The sequence below is a fragment of the Theropithecus gelada genome, chromosome 1 (genome assembly GCF_003255815.1).
Source record: "Theropithecus gelada isolate Dixy chromosome 1, Tgel_1.0, whole genome shotgun sequence".
Taxonomy (NCBI): domain Eukaryota; kingdom Metazoa; phylum Chordata; class Mammalia; order Primates; family Cercopithecidae; genus Theropithecus; species Theropithecus gelada.
In genome coordinates this window covers 112,102,850-112,117,896 of record NC_037668.1, presented here as the reverse complement: position 1 = coordinate 112,117,896, position 15,047 = coordinate 112,102,850, and the positions used below count along the sequence as shown (strand labels likewise).

Sequence of the window (15,047 nt, the reverse complement as noted above, 5' to 3'; positions counted from 1 at the left end):
AGCTGTCCCTTCAAAAATATTTTTTCCTCTTATAAATATATTTTTTAAAATAAACAGCTGCAGAGTCTCAGAGAGCATACTTACCACTCATGATGAAAAGCAACCTTTCCAAAACATATTGCTCAAAACAACAATCCAACAGCAAAGGGAGTTATGCTAATCTCTAGAGGGAGAAGAACCGATGGTGTAAACACACACACTGGAGCACGCAGCACACAGAAAACGAAAAGAGCTTTCTTTTGTTTTAAAAAGAGAAGCCCCTAGAAACAAAGCATAACTGCCTAGCATGAGATATCACTAGTAAACATCAGATTAATGCCAAAGATGTCTATAACTAGATTGAATTTTTTTCAAGCTAGTTATCCCAGCCTCCTTCATATACCACTAGAACAACTCAAAATGGCAGGGAGAAAATGTTCGAACCAGGATGTATAAGATGTTCTCAATTATATCAGCATGAGTTGTTACCACGGCAACATTAGACCAGAATTATCAGTTCACTTGTATCCAAGGCGTAGATTTTCTAAAGCTTTAATCAACCAGACAAATAAAATACCTTTTTATTTTAGAGCCACATGATTTTAAATTACCATATTCCTTAAATTTAAGCACTAATCTATGCTTTTTACATCTTTCAAAGATATGAAAAAATTACTGTTTTCTTCAAATACTCACACAATCCCATGTTGAACCTGGCAAGGAGCAAACAGCAGAATGATTGCACCTAAACGTCTTTCAATTACACCAGCTCTTACTGCTAGCTGTGGACCTCGCTGATATTAAAATGCTGTGTGCTGTTGCTAGTGACTATTGGCGATGAATCTTATTGCCCAGATCGCTGATAGCTTTCATTTTTCATGAGCCAGAAAGCTATACTGCAGCACAAATGTTAACCATTTAAACATTCTGTGTTACGGAAGAGACAGGATATAATACTATATACATATATGTATATCTGCATTTTTAAAGGAGAATCATAGAATAACTTATTTGTAAACTTCCATTAAATTCAGCATTACAAACAGTGTCAGATGCCATCCATGTGGTATTCAAAAGAAAATACTACACAAAAAAGTTACTGGCAATTATTGCAGAAATGTAAAATTCCTCATATCAAATAGGACTCAGATGACAGATTGTATATAGCAAGGTGGGCTGACTGAGTAGCATGGCGAACAGATTGTTCTGATTACCAGAGATCCAAAATTTGTACCAAAATGGTACAAAGAATCTATAGAATGGTTCCTTGATAAGTAGAACTTCAGCATGTGAACTTGCCATTTTAACAGTTGCCATGTGAAGCAGGACTTGGTGATGTGGAAGTAAGTCAGGAAATCTCCCCAAGAAACAACTATGAAGCTGGACAGAATTATCAAAAACAATGATTTCATGGCTCTGGAAATTGAGCAGTCATAAACAACAAATTGAGAAACATTTATTTGTGAGGAACCACTGAACTCTGCCTAAAAACAGTGGGAGTCAGAGATGTTCTTGCCTGGGGCTGCTCCCACTCCTTTAGAGCTCAGTCAGGACAGTACTTCTACCAGGGTAGGGCTGGTCATGAAAACTAGCAGCTTCACTTCTGGAAGGGGCTGACATGAGAAGGGGCTGATTTGATTTGGAGTGGACGCCAAAAAACCCATTAGTGATACTGTCAACGAAGAATGCAAACTGAAAGAAATTAATAAGGAAAGTGCCCAGCTCTACAAGTCTAAGGCTATGGCCCTGGTAGGGCTAAGCAGCACATTGGTGGTAGAGCAAGAAACATAACAGGGTAAATTAAGATGAGACAGGCAGACAGAGGCTATGTACATTCACCAGGCTACCCAGTCTGCCCACCTTACTGTATACAATCTGACTGGGAGGTAATGACGCGCACAAAGGAGATGAAAGAGGGCCCAGTGGAAAGTTAAAGCTGGTACAGACTTCCAAACTGCCTAAATATTGCACGTGCTCCTCAATTCCCACACAGTTCCATAAGCACTGGCTGGGCCCAGTGTTTGAGTGCAACCTCTGATCAATCATCAAATAACAATTAAGCTACAGAGACACAGGACAATCTCTAGGAAACCAGGTTACAAAATAAAAATTAGAATAAGAAAAAAAACTAAGCAGAGAAATCAGCAGTCACATATCATGAGGGATATAGATTCCATAGATTAAGACACAGGAAGTTATTAATAAAAAAATAAACAAAACCAACCCTCAGGGAAAAAAATAGTCAAAATTCAGAGCTACTATCACATGTTATTTTAAAAAACACATTTTTGACAAAAACTTGTGTGATCCACAATGAGGAAAAAAAGCAGTCAATAAAAAATGTCCCTGAATGGGCCCAGGTGTAGAATTTAGCAGACAAAGGCTTTAAAGACTTTAAAATAGCTATTATAAATATATGAAAATAATTAAAAGAAAACTATGCTAAATACCTAAAGGAAAACATGACAGTAATGAACAACATATAGAAACTTTCAATACAGAAAGAAAAACTACTTAAAAATAAAAAGTGCAGATTTGAAAAGTATAATTAACTGAAATTTTAAAACTCAGTATAGTAAGCACAACAGTAGATTTAAAAGAGCAAAAGATCAAATCAGTGAACTGGAAGATAGATCAATAGAAATCATCCAGTTGGAAGGACACAGAGAGAAAAAGACAGGAGGAAAGTGGACAGAGCCTGAGAAATTTATGGGATGTCAAAGGAACCAAAATACTTCTCATGGGAATTAGAAAAAAAGGAGAGAGACAAAGGGTGATGAGAAAACATTTGAAGGAATAATGGCCGAAAATGTCCCAATTTGATGGAAAACAGTAACTTATGGATCCAAGAAGCTCAGCCAATGCCAACTAGAATAAAACCCAAAAGATCCACACTTAGACATATCATAGTCAAATTGTTGAAAGATAAGGAGAAAAGTCATGAAAGCAGCAAGAGAAAAATGACAAATCATGTCCAGGGGAAAAAGAATATGATTAATGACTTCTCATTAGAAATAAGAAGGGCCAGAAGGCAGACAAATGAAGTGCTAAAAGAAACAAGAAAGCAAACCCGTCCACCAACATTTCTCTATCCAGGAAAACTATCTCCAAAAATAAAGGTAAAATGAAACATTCCCAGACAAAAAACTGAGGATATTTGTTGTAAGCAGAAATACCTAATGAAGTCCTTAAAGCTGAGAGAAAATAACACTAGACAGTAGCTCAAATTGACAGAAACAAATGAAGAGCACCAAAAATGGTAAATATGTAAATAAAAGGCTATATAAATACAAAATTTTTCTGTTATCTCTTAATTTCTTTAAGAGACTTAAAGTTGTATGAGGCAATAATTACAACATTACATTGCTGTGTTTATAAAATATCTAAATATATGTGTAAAAACACAAATTTGGAAAACAAATGAAGCTATATTGGATCAAAGCAGTTCTATTCCACTAGAATTAAGTCAGTACTATCCTGAAGTAGACTATGACAAGATAAAATGTGTATTATAATCCCTACAGCAGATATTAAGTAAATGTTTTCAAATTTTATTTCTAAAAATCAAAACAGAATAATAAAATGTCACACTACATATATATAATAGAAAAGAAGGTGGTAGAAAGGGAAAAGAGGAACAACAAAAACTATGAGACAGAAAACAGTAAAATGGAAGATACAAATCCAACCATATCAATAATTACATTAACTATGAATGGAAGAAACACAAATCAAAAGGTAGAAATCAGATTGGATAAAAATCAAGGTCAAACTATATAACATCTATAAGAGACACATTTTAGATTCATAGATATAAATAGGCTAAAGTAAAAGGAGAAAAACAAGATTCATCATGCAAACAGTAACCACGAGACAGTTGGAATGCCTATATCAATATTAGACAAAATAGACTTTAAGTCAAGAAAAATTGTGAGACAAAAAGGACAGTCATAATGATAAAAGGTCAATACATCTGAAAAATGTGGCAATTAGAAATGCATATGCATTGAACAGAAGAGCCCCCACAGTACTAAAATAAAAATGGACAGAATTGATGGAGAAAAAAATTTAATACTAATAGTTGGGGATTTCCATACTTCTCTCTCAATAACTGATGGAAAAACTAGACAGGAAATTGGAAAAGAGACAACCAACTTAAATAACACCATCAAAAAAATCTAGACATTTATAAAATACAGCATTTAACATCAGCAGAATACACATTCTTTTCAAGCACACATGGATATTCTACACATTAAGCAAATGCTAGAAAATATAGTGTCTCAATTAATTTGAAGGGTTTGCTAAATCTTTCAAAATATATTCTATAATCACAACAGAATTAAGTTAGAAATAAAAACAGAGAGAAATTTTAGAAATCTCCAAATATTTAGATATTAAATCACAAAGACATTCCAAGAGAAATTAGAAAATATTTTGAGGTAAATGAAAATAAACTACAGCATATCTACATTTATTGGATATAGATAAAGCAGGGTTCAGAAAAAAATTCATAGCTTTAACCATTTAGAGTAAAAAAGAATAAAAGTTCCAAATCAGTAACTTAAGCTTCATATATATAGAGATTACTATATATTATAGTAGTATCATATTATATACAATATATTCAGCAAAATATATAGAAAAACAGTAGATAAAAATGAATGAAACCAAAAGTCTTATTGACAAAACTTTCACTAGACTGACCAAATATCAAAACAAAATAAATAAAAAGGAAACAGAGAAGTTATTAATTATATAAATCAGTAATGAAACTATGAAATCACCACTGATGCTAGATAAATTAAAAGGATTATAAAGGAATACTACAAACAACTTTATCCCAATCATATAAAACAACAGGTGAAATGGAAAAACTGTTAGGCACAAATTACCAACACTAACTAAAGAAGAAATAGAAAATGTAAATAAACCTGTAACACAAATACTGAATTAGTAACTAAATTTTTTCCCACAAAGAAAAGTTCAAGTTGAGATGGCTTCACTGGTTAATTATATGAAACCTTCAAAGATAATACCAACTCTACACAAACTCTTTCAGAATTCAGAAGTGGCGGGAACACTTCCCAACTCATTCTAAGAGGCCTAATATCAAAGTTAGGCAAAGATCAAAAGAAAACCACAGACCAATATACATTGCAAACATTGATGCAAAAACCTTTGTCAAAATGCTAGCAAACTTAATCTAGCAGCATATACAGTGGATCATACACAATGATCATGTGGGATTTATTCCATGAAAGGTAAGGTTGGTTCAACATTGAAAATCAATTAATGAACTACATTATATTAATAAAGTATAAAACCAAATAATCATCTCAATATATGCAGAAGAAGCACTCTACAAAATCCAACAGCCATGAGAAAACCTCTCAATAACCAGGACGAGAAAGGAACTTCCTCAAACTGATAAAGGACATGTGGGGCAGGTGAAACTCTATACTTATGTCATATTTAATGATGAAAGATGGAATGCTTTCGCCTTAAGATAGGGCACAAAGGCATTCACCACTTCCATGCATCTTTGTACTGGGAAATTTAGCCAGTGCAATGAGGCAAGAAAATAGATATTAAAGGATAAAGAAGAAATAAAACTGTCTTTATTTGCAGATGAAATTATTCTATATGTAGAAAATTATAAGAAATCTATAAAGAAACTACTAGAACCAAAAACTGAGTTTAGCAACATCATAGGACGATATAAGATCAATATTAAAATCAATAACATTTGTATATACTAGCAACAAACAATCCAAATGTGAAATTAAGACATGGCTCCATCACATATCAACAGAAATAAAATACTTAGAAATCATTTTTACAAGACTTGAACACTAAAGAAATTAAAGAATATGTAAATAAATGGAGAGACATTTCAAGTTCATGGATTCCAAGATTCAATGTTGTTAAAATAACAATTCTCTACAAGTTAATCCATGGACTAAATATATAATCTCTATGAAAATCTAATAAAGCTTTTCTTTAGAAACTGACAAATTGATCCAAAAATTTACATGAAAATGCAAAGGACCCCAAAATAGACAAAACAATTTTGATAAAAGAAGAACAAAGTTGGAGGACTTACATTACTTGATTTCAAAACTTACCTTAAAGTTACAGTAATCAAGACAGTGTAGTATAGGAATAAGGACAGACATGTAGTTCACTGGGACAGAATTGAGAATTCAGAAATGAACCCTTTCATTTATGGTCAACTGATTTTTGAGAAAGATGCCAAGATAATTAAATAGAGAAAGGAAATTCTTTTTAACAAGTAGTGCAGTAAAAATGGATATACACACTGAAAAAAAGAACTTCAATTCATACTTCACACCATATATAAAAATTAACTCAAAAAACAGACTTTTAGAAGGAAGTACAGATTGAAAATCTTCATTACTTTGGGTTAGACACAAATTTCTTAAGGTCTGGTACCAAAGGTACAATCCCAAAAGGAAAAAATGATAAATTTGACTTCACTAAAATTACAAATTTTGCTCTTCAAATACATTATTTTTTAAAATGACAACATAAGATGGACTAGAAGGAAATATTTGAAATTTATATTTATGGAAAAGAACTTAGTTCAGAATATACAAAGAATTCTTGAGACTTCATAATAAGAAGAAAAACAACTCAATTTTGAAAGTGGGAAGATTTGAAAATACATTTCTCCAAGGTACATACACAAATGGGTTATAAAAACTTGAAAATATGCTCAACATCATAAAGTTATTAGGGAAATACAAAGTGAAACAATTGTGAACAATGGATTCACACCCACGTAATGGCCATAAGCAAAATGATTGATGAGCTGGGTACAGTGGCTCATGCCTGTAATCTCAGCACTTGGGAGGCTGAGGCGGGCAGATCACTTGAGGTCAGGAGCTCAAGCCCAGCCTGACCAACATAGTAAAACCCCATCTCTACCAAAAACACACGCCCGTAATGCCAGCTACTCAGGAGACTAAGACAGGAGAATCGCCACTGCACTCCAGCCTGGGTGACAGAGTGAGATTTTGTTTCAGTAAAAAAAAAAAAAAAGAAAGAAAGAAAGAAAGAAAGACTGATGATACCAAGTGTTGATGAGCATGTGAAAAAACTGGAACCCTCTTACATTACTGGTGAAAACACAAAATGGTACCACCACTTTGAGAAACAATTTGGCAATTTCTTTAAAACATAAATTTACCATATGACCTAGAAATTCTACTTCTAGATATCTACCCAAGAGCAATAAAAATATGTTCACACAGACTTGTTTTCAAATATTTATAGCAACATTATCCAAATAGCCAAAAACAAACTAATTCTGATGTGCATCAATTGCAGAATGGATAAACAAAATGTATTATATCCATATAACATATTATAAATCAACAATAAATTGGAACCAACTATTAATATATTCTATAACATGGATGAACCTCAAAAATATTATTCTAGTGTAAGAAGCCAAAAGCAAAAGATTACATATTATATAATTCCATTTATATAAAACATCCAGAAATAAAAATCTATAGAGATAGAAAGCAGATCAGTGTTTATCTGAGCTTGAGGTGAGAGTGGGGATTGACTGGATATGGGTAACAAAAGAACTTTGTGGGTGATGTAAATGTTCTAAAACTGATTTGTGCTGATAGTTGTGCAAATCCTTAAATTTACTAATTAATGCGGAATTATACACCTAATGAGGGATTTGTATGGTTATGAAAACATACCTCAATTAAAAAAAAAAAAAAGCTGTCAAATGCTTCTCTACCAGGGAAAAAACAATTGGCTTGAAACAGATCTTTGCTGTGGGAAGAATCATTTCAGTGGACAATTTAATTATGCAAATGTAAGGCTGGTAGGCATCCATTACCTTGGGGGAATGATTTAACAAAATCTTTTGAGGCTTCGTAAGGGCCATGCCTTCTCAATACTCTGTGGTAAACAGAGATAATTAAAGGAAAGAAGGTAAATAGATCTGCATTAAAAAACGAAACACGAATTCTGAAAGGGATTAACTCCTAGACTCCATCCTCTCTGAGGTTCAGAATTACAAAAATCTCTTTCATAGATTTTAGTGATAGGTCTGTGGCTCACGAGTAGGAATATACGCTTAAGGAGGCTTTATCAAAGAGGAAAGGATAATCTGGGTTGGTGATTCAGGCTGAAAAGTAGAGACATTGTAGGCTAAATCCAAGTGGCTACAGAGGCCAGACAGGTAAAGCAACAGAAATAGTGAATGCTGGAGCAAATCAGATAGAGTCTATCTGATTAAACAGGACAATTACTCAGTGCAATTCATTTTTTCCCATGAGAGAATAAGAGGCCACTGAAATCAGTTTCTCCAATGGTTCAAGCATATGAAAGTCCAGATATTTATATGAATCTCTTGATTTGAAATTATGGTATATTTTTATATAATGATATAAAATTCAACTATTTTTGAAAATATCATGAGAACTAAACAAAACGTATCTGCAAATTGCATCTGGCTCACAGACCACTGGTTTGCTATCCCTGGACTAGATTTCAAGAAAGAAAGGCTAATTTTGGTACAGTGTGGAGATGGGCTGAAAGTACCTTCTCACACATCCAATTTGGCAAGGAAGCCAAGATGACTAAGCATATGAGTATAAATTAAGGAAATGAAATCCTTTGACATAACCTTTGAATGAACATAATACTGAAGAATGAATCATCCTGTCATTAAGAACCATTGAGGTCTCGGCAAGGACCAGTGGCATCACATCAACAAGACAAGGTACATAAAATTTGTTGGGGCCACTTTTAAATTATGAAACAACGTAGCAGTGGTAAAATCAACAGCTGCTAAAAATGCTATCACTAGCTTATATGTTCATGCTTGTAATCCCAGCACTTTAGGAGGCCAACACGGGAGACTGCTTGACCCCAGGAGAAAAGAACAGCCCGAACAACACAGCAAGATCTCATCTCTACAAAAAATAAACTTTAAAAAAAATTAGCCTAGCACAGTGGCATGCATCTATATTCCCAGCTATTTGGGAGGCTGAGGTGGGAGAATAGCTTGAGCCCAGGAGAACAAAGCTGCAGTGAGCCATGATCGCACCACTACTCTCCAGCCTGGGCAACACAGCAAGACCCTGTCTCCAAATAATAAAAATAAAAATCCCCATCACTTTCTTCAGCTAACTTTTGGACAGCAAATTAGTCTCCTTGGAATGAGTAAACTCCTAGGAGTATAGCAATACTTGAAGCAGCTGAATGAAGACTCTAAGAAAGGACCTCCTTGTGTTGGTGATTAAACTGAATATTTAAAAGATGACAACTTATTTGTCTCTCAACTGAGCCATACTTGTTAAATAACAATAATGAAACATCAGAGCTGAAAGCAACCATGGTTTCAGGACATGAAAGTAATATTCAACCTCTCAGACATATATCATTCTTCCTGTTCAACTTATTACTTCTTTCTGAATGACATTTTATTTTCAAAGTTCTTTGTCTCTCAGATCATCTGCTACTACTCAGTGACCAATTTTTAAAAGTGGAAAAAGTTTTTGTTCAAGATTGCTTAGGCTATTAGGGTCTTTTGTGTTTCTACACAAGTTTTAGGATGGTTTTTCCTATTTCTGTGAAACTTGTCATTGAAACTTTGGAAGAGATGGCAGTTAATCTGTAGATCGCTTTGGGTACTAGGAGCATTTTAACAATATTAATTCTTCAGATCCATGAACATTAGATATCTCCATTCACTGTGTTTTCTTCACTTTTTCATAAATGTTTTACAGTTTTTAGTGTACAAATCTTTCACTTCTTTGGTTAAATTTATTCCTATGCATTTTTTCTGATACTGTAAAAAGAACTGCTTTCTTGATTTCTTTTTTCCAAACTTCATTGTTAGTATGCAGAAACACTATTGACTTAATGTATTTTAATTTTGTATCCTGCCTCTTTATTGAATTTGTTAGTTTTAGCAGTTTTTTTGGTATAGTCTTCAGGGTCTTTAATATATAAGATAATATCATGTGCACATGTAAAATATTTTACTTCTTCCTTTCCAATTTAGATGTTATTTACTTATTTATTTATTTATTACTGAAATGCTCTGCATAGGACCTCCAGTATTATATTGAGTAGAAGTTATAACAGTGGGCATCTTTTCCCTTGTTCATGATCTTACAGGAAAAGCTTTCATCTTTTCACTACTATTAAGATGTTAGCTGTGGGCTTATCCTATGTAGCCTTTATTATGTAGAAGTACAGAATTTCCTTAACTAAAAAGTTTCCAATCATAAAAGAATGTTAAAGTTTCTCAAATGCTTTCTCTGACTCTACTGAGATGATTATATATAACTTTTACCCTTCATTCTGTTAATAGTGTCTCACATATGTTGATTTGCATATGTTGAACCATCCTCGATTGTGGTGTGTCATCCTTTAATGTGTTGTTGAATTTAATTTGCTAGTATTTTGTTGAGAATTTTTGCATCTATGTTCATCAGGGATATTGGCCTATAATTTTCTTTTGCAGTGTCCTTGTCTGGCTTTGGTATCAGAGCAATGCTGCCCTGGTAAATGAGCTTGGAAGTATTCCCCCTTCTTCAGTTATTTTGGGAGAGTTTCAGAAGGACTGACATTAATTCTTTCTTAAACGATAGAAATTCACCAGTGAAGAAATGAAGTACTACTAGGTTTTATTTTGTTGGGGGGTTTTTTGGATTACTGATTCAAAGTCTTCATATTCCTTATTGGTTTGTTCATTGCATCAAACTAAAAGCTTTTGTGCAAAAAGAAAACAATCAACAGAGTGAAGAGACAACCTATACAACGAGAGAAAATACTTGCAAACCACACATCTAATAAGGAGTTAATATTCAAAATATGTAAGCAACTCAAACAATTCAATAGCAAGAAAACAAATACCCAATTTAAAAAATGGGCAGGTGACTTGAATAGGCACTTCTCAAAAGCAGACATAAAAACAGTCAATGGGTATATGAAAAATACTCAACATCACTAATCATGAGGGTAATGAAAATTAAAACCACAATGAGCTATTACCTCACATCTGTTAGAATGGCTATTATAAAAAAGACAAAAGATAATAAGCATTGGTTAAGACGTGGAGAAAAGAGAACCCTTGCACATTGTGAGTGACAATATACATTAGTACAGCCATTATGGAAAATGATATGAATGATCCTCAAAAAATTAAAAATGAACTATCATATATCCAGCAATCTTCTAAGTATGTTATCAAAAGGAAGAAATCAGCATGTCTAAGAGATATCTGTACTCCCATGTTCATTACAGCATTATTCACAAGATATGGCATCCATGTATGGTATTCTATGCAATGGAATACACTATCAACCTCAAGAAGGAAATTCTTTCATTTGTGGTAACACGAATGAACCTGGAGGACATTATATTAAGTGAAGTAAGGCAGACACAGAAAGACAAATACTGCATAATCTCACACATGTGGAATCTAAAAACATCAAAATCACAGAAGTGGAGAATAGAAAGCTGGTTGTCAGGGGCTGAAGGATGGGAGGGTTCAGGGAAGGAAGATTTAGGAGATGTTGGCTAAAGGGCACAAAATTTCAGTTGGACATAATGAATAAGTCCTGGAGATTCATCATATAGCATGGTAACTGCGGTTAATAATAATGCATTAATACAGGCACACCCCTCATTTTATTGCGTGTTGCTTTATTGCACTCAGCAGATATTGCACTTTTTACAAATTGAGGATTGGGGCAACCTTGTGTCAAGCAAATCTATTGGTGCCACTTTTCTTACAGCATGTTCTCACTTCATGTCTCTGTGTCACATTTTAATAATTCTCACAATATTTCCTTTTTCATTATTATTATATCTGTTATGGTAATCTGTGTTCAGATGTTACTATTTTAACTGTTTTAAGGCACCACAAACTGCACCCATATAAAATGGTGAACTTAATTGAAAAGGGTTGTGTGTGCTCTGACTGCTCCACTCATCAGCTGGTCCCCCATTTCTCTCCCTCTCCTTGGGCCCTCCTATTCCCTGAGACAGAGCAATACTGAAATTACGCCAATTAATAACCTTACAATGGCCTCTTAGTGTTCAGATGAAAGGAATAATTGCACATCTCTCACTTCAAATCAAAAGCTAGAAATGATTAAGCTTAGTAAGGACGGTATGTTGAAAGGTGAGACAGGCCAAAGGCTAGGCCTCTTGCACCAAACAGCCAAGCTAAGAATGCAAAAGAAAAAAGTTCTTGAAGGAAACTAAAAGTGCTGCTCCAGTGAACACACTAATGATAAGAAGGCAAAACGGCCTTATTGTTGATTTAGAGAAAGCTGTGTGGTCTGGAAAGATCAAACCAGTAAGTATTTCCTTAAGCCAAAGCCTAATTAAAAACAAGGTCTTGATGCTCTTCAATTCTATAAAGGCTAAGAGTGGTGAGAAAGTTGCAGAAGTCTGAAGCTAGCAGAAGTTGCTTCATGAGGTTTAAAGGAAAGAAGCCCTTTTCTATAACATAAAAATACAAGGTGAAGCAGCAAGTGCTAATGGAGATGCTGCACCAGGTTATCCAGAAGATCTAGTTAAAATAATTGATGAAGGTGGCTAGACTAAACAACAGATTTTCAATGCAGACTTAACAGTGTTCTATTGGAAGAAGATGCCATCTAGAACTTTCCTATCTGGAGAGAAGGCAATGCCTGGCATCAAAGCTTCAAAGGACAGGCTATCACTCGCTAGGGGCTAATACATCTGGTGACTTCAAATTGAAGCCAATATTCATTTACCATTCAGAAACTCCTAGTGCCCTCAAGAACTATGCTAAATCTACTATACCTGTACTCTATAAATGGAATGTGAAAGGCTAGATGACAGCATATCTGTTTGCAGTTTGCAGCATGGTTTACTATTTTAAGCCCACCATTGGGAACCACTCCGAAAAAGATTCCTTTTAAAATATTAGTGCTAACTGACAATGCACCTGATCACCCAAGAGATCTGATGGAGATGTACAAGGAGATGAAAGTTGTTTTCATGCCTGATAACACAACCACCATTCTGCAGCCATGGATCAAGAAGTAATTGTGACTTTCAGGTCTTACTATTTAAGAAATATATTTTATAAGACTATAGGTGTCACAGATAGTGATTCCTCTGATGGATCTGGGCAAAGTAAATTGAAAACCTGAAAAGGAGTCACCATTCCAGATGCCATTAAGAACATTATGATTTATGGGAGGAGGTGAGAATATCAACATTAACAGGAGTTTGGAAGAAGTTGTTTCCAACTCTCATAGATGAGTTTGAGTGGTTTAAAATTTCAGTGGAGAAAGTCACTGCAGATGTGGTAACAATTATAAGATAACTGGAATTAAAAGTGGAGCCTGGAGATGTGACTGCAATGCTGCAATCTCATGATAAAACTGTAACAGGTGAGGAGTTGCTTCTTGCAGATGAGCAAAGAAAGTAGTTTCTTGAAATGGAATCTATTTCTGGTAAAGATGCTGTGAAGATTATTGAAATGACACCTGAGAATTTAGAATATTGTATCAACTTCATTGGTAAAGCAGTAACATAGTTTGAGAGAACTGATCCCAATTTTAAAAGAAGTTCTACTGTGGGTAAAATGCTACCAAAAACATCACATGCTACAGAGAAATCTTTTATGAAAAGAAGAGTCAGTCAAGTGTGTCACTTCGTTGTTGTCTTATTTTAAGAAATTGCCACTGCTATCCCAACCTTCAGCGACCAATACCTTGATCGGATCAATCAGCAGTCAAACATCAAGGCAAGGCCCTCTGCCAGCAAAAAAAATTAGAAATCGCTGAAAGCTGAGATGATCTTTAGCATTTTTTCAGCAATAAAGTAATTTTAAATTAAGATATGTACTTTTAAAAAGATATAATGTTATTGCACACTGAAGGGACTATAAACATAATTTAAATGCACTGAGAAACCAAAAAATGTGTGTGACTTGCTTTACTGTGACTCTACCTGTATTGTGGTGGTCTGGAATTGGACCTGCAGTATCTCTGAGGTATGACTATACATGAAAATTGCTAAGAGATTCAATCTTGAATTTTTTGCCATGAAAAAGTAACTATGTGAGGTGGATATTAATTTGTTTTAGTCATTTCACAATGTATACTTATACTGAACCATCATGTTGTACATTATAAATATAAGCAATTTTATTTGTCAAGTATACCTTAATAAAGCTGAGGGGGAGGGAGGAAGAAATAAAACTTTCCAGTGTCAGCTTACAAAGAATGGAGCTAAATTCTGAAATTCATATTTTCCACATTCAGATTTTTGTTATGGACTGGTCTATTTTGGCATTACTATAAAGAAATACCTGAGGCAGAATAATTTATAGAGATTTATTTTGGCTCATGGTTCTGCAGACTGTAGAAGAAGCAGACTGCCAACATCTGCTTCTGATGAGGACCTCAGGAAGCTTTCAATGATAGCAGAAGGCAAAGAGGGAGCAGCCGTGTCACAGGCCAAGAGAGGGAGCAAGACAGAGGGGGAGGTGCCATGTTTGTTTTAAAAAACAACCAGTTATTGCATGAATTAATAAAGCAAGAATCAGCTCATTACCCATTGGGAGGACACCAAGCCATTCATGAGGGATCCTCCCGCATGACCCAAACACCTCCCATTAGGCCCCGCCTCCATTACTGGGGATCACATTTCAACATGAGATTTGGAGGGGACAAACACATAATGTTCTTACCATGACCCTGGTAGTTGTAACAGAAGGAAGTATAATGGGCCATTATATTTTTAATTTTTTAAAATATCAATACATTGTTTTTGAGGATAAATTTTACAATGTTAAATGTGTTTTCAATTTTTTATTTTATTTTATTTTATTTTTGAGATGGAGTCTCACTCTGTCACCCAGGCTGGAGTGCAGTGGTGCGATCTTGCCCCACTGCAACCTCTGCTTCCTGGGTTCTAGTGATTCTCCTGCCTCAGTCTCCTAAGTAGCTGGGATTACAGGTGTGCACCACCACCCCTGGCTAATTTTTGCATTTTTAGTAGAGACAGGGTTTCACCAT

At 34.6% G+C, this 15,047-nt stretch overlaps 1 protein-coding gene across 12 annotated transcripts in view; it reads right to left on the bottom strand.

The window, feature by feature from the left end:
• PRKACB (protein kinase cAMP-activated catalytic subunit beta) overlaps window positions 1-15,047 on the bottom strand; it is a 165,556-nt gene that overhangs the window by 67,381 nt on the left and 83,128 nt on the right. For 3 of the 12 annotated variants that reach the window (XM_025376486.1, XM_025376515.1, XM_025376563.1), the window contains exon 1: window positions 676-914. The exons of 5 other annotated variants lie outside the window; for them this stretch is intronic. In XM_025376486.1, coding sequence (XP_025232271.1) covers window positions 676-685 — 10 coding nt within the window. In that variant the 5' untranslated portion in view covers window positions 686-914. Of the gene's footprint in view, window positions 1-84; window positions 459-675; window positions 1,063-15,047 lie in introns of those variants that run through there. 4 more of the 12 variants (XM_025376492.1, XM_025376530.1, XM_025376545.1 and 1 more) reach the window with 2 other exon arrangements.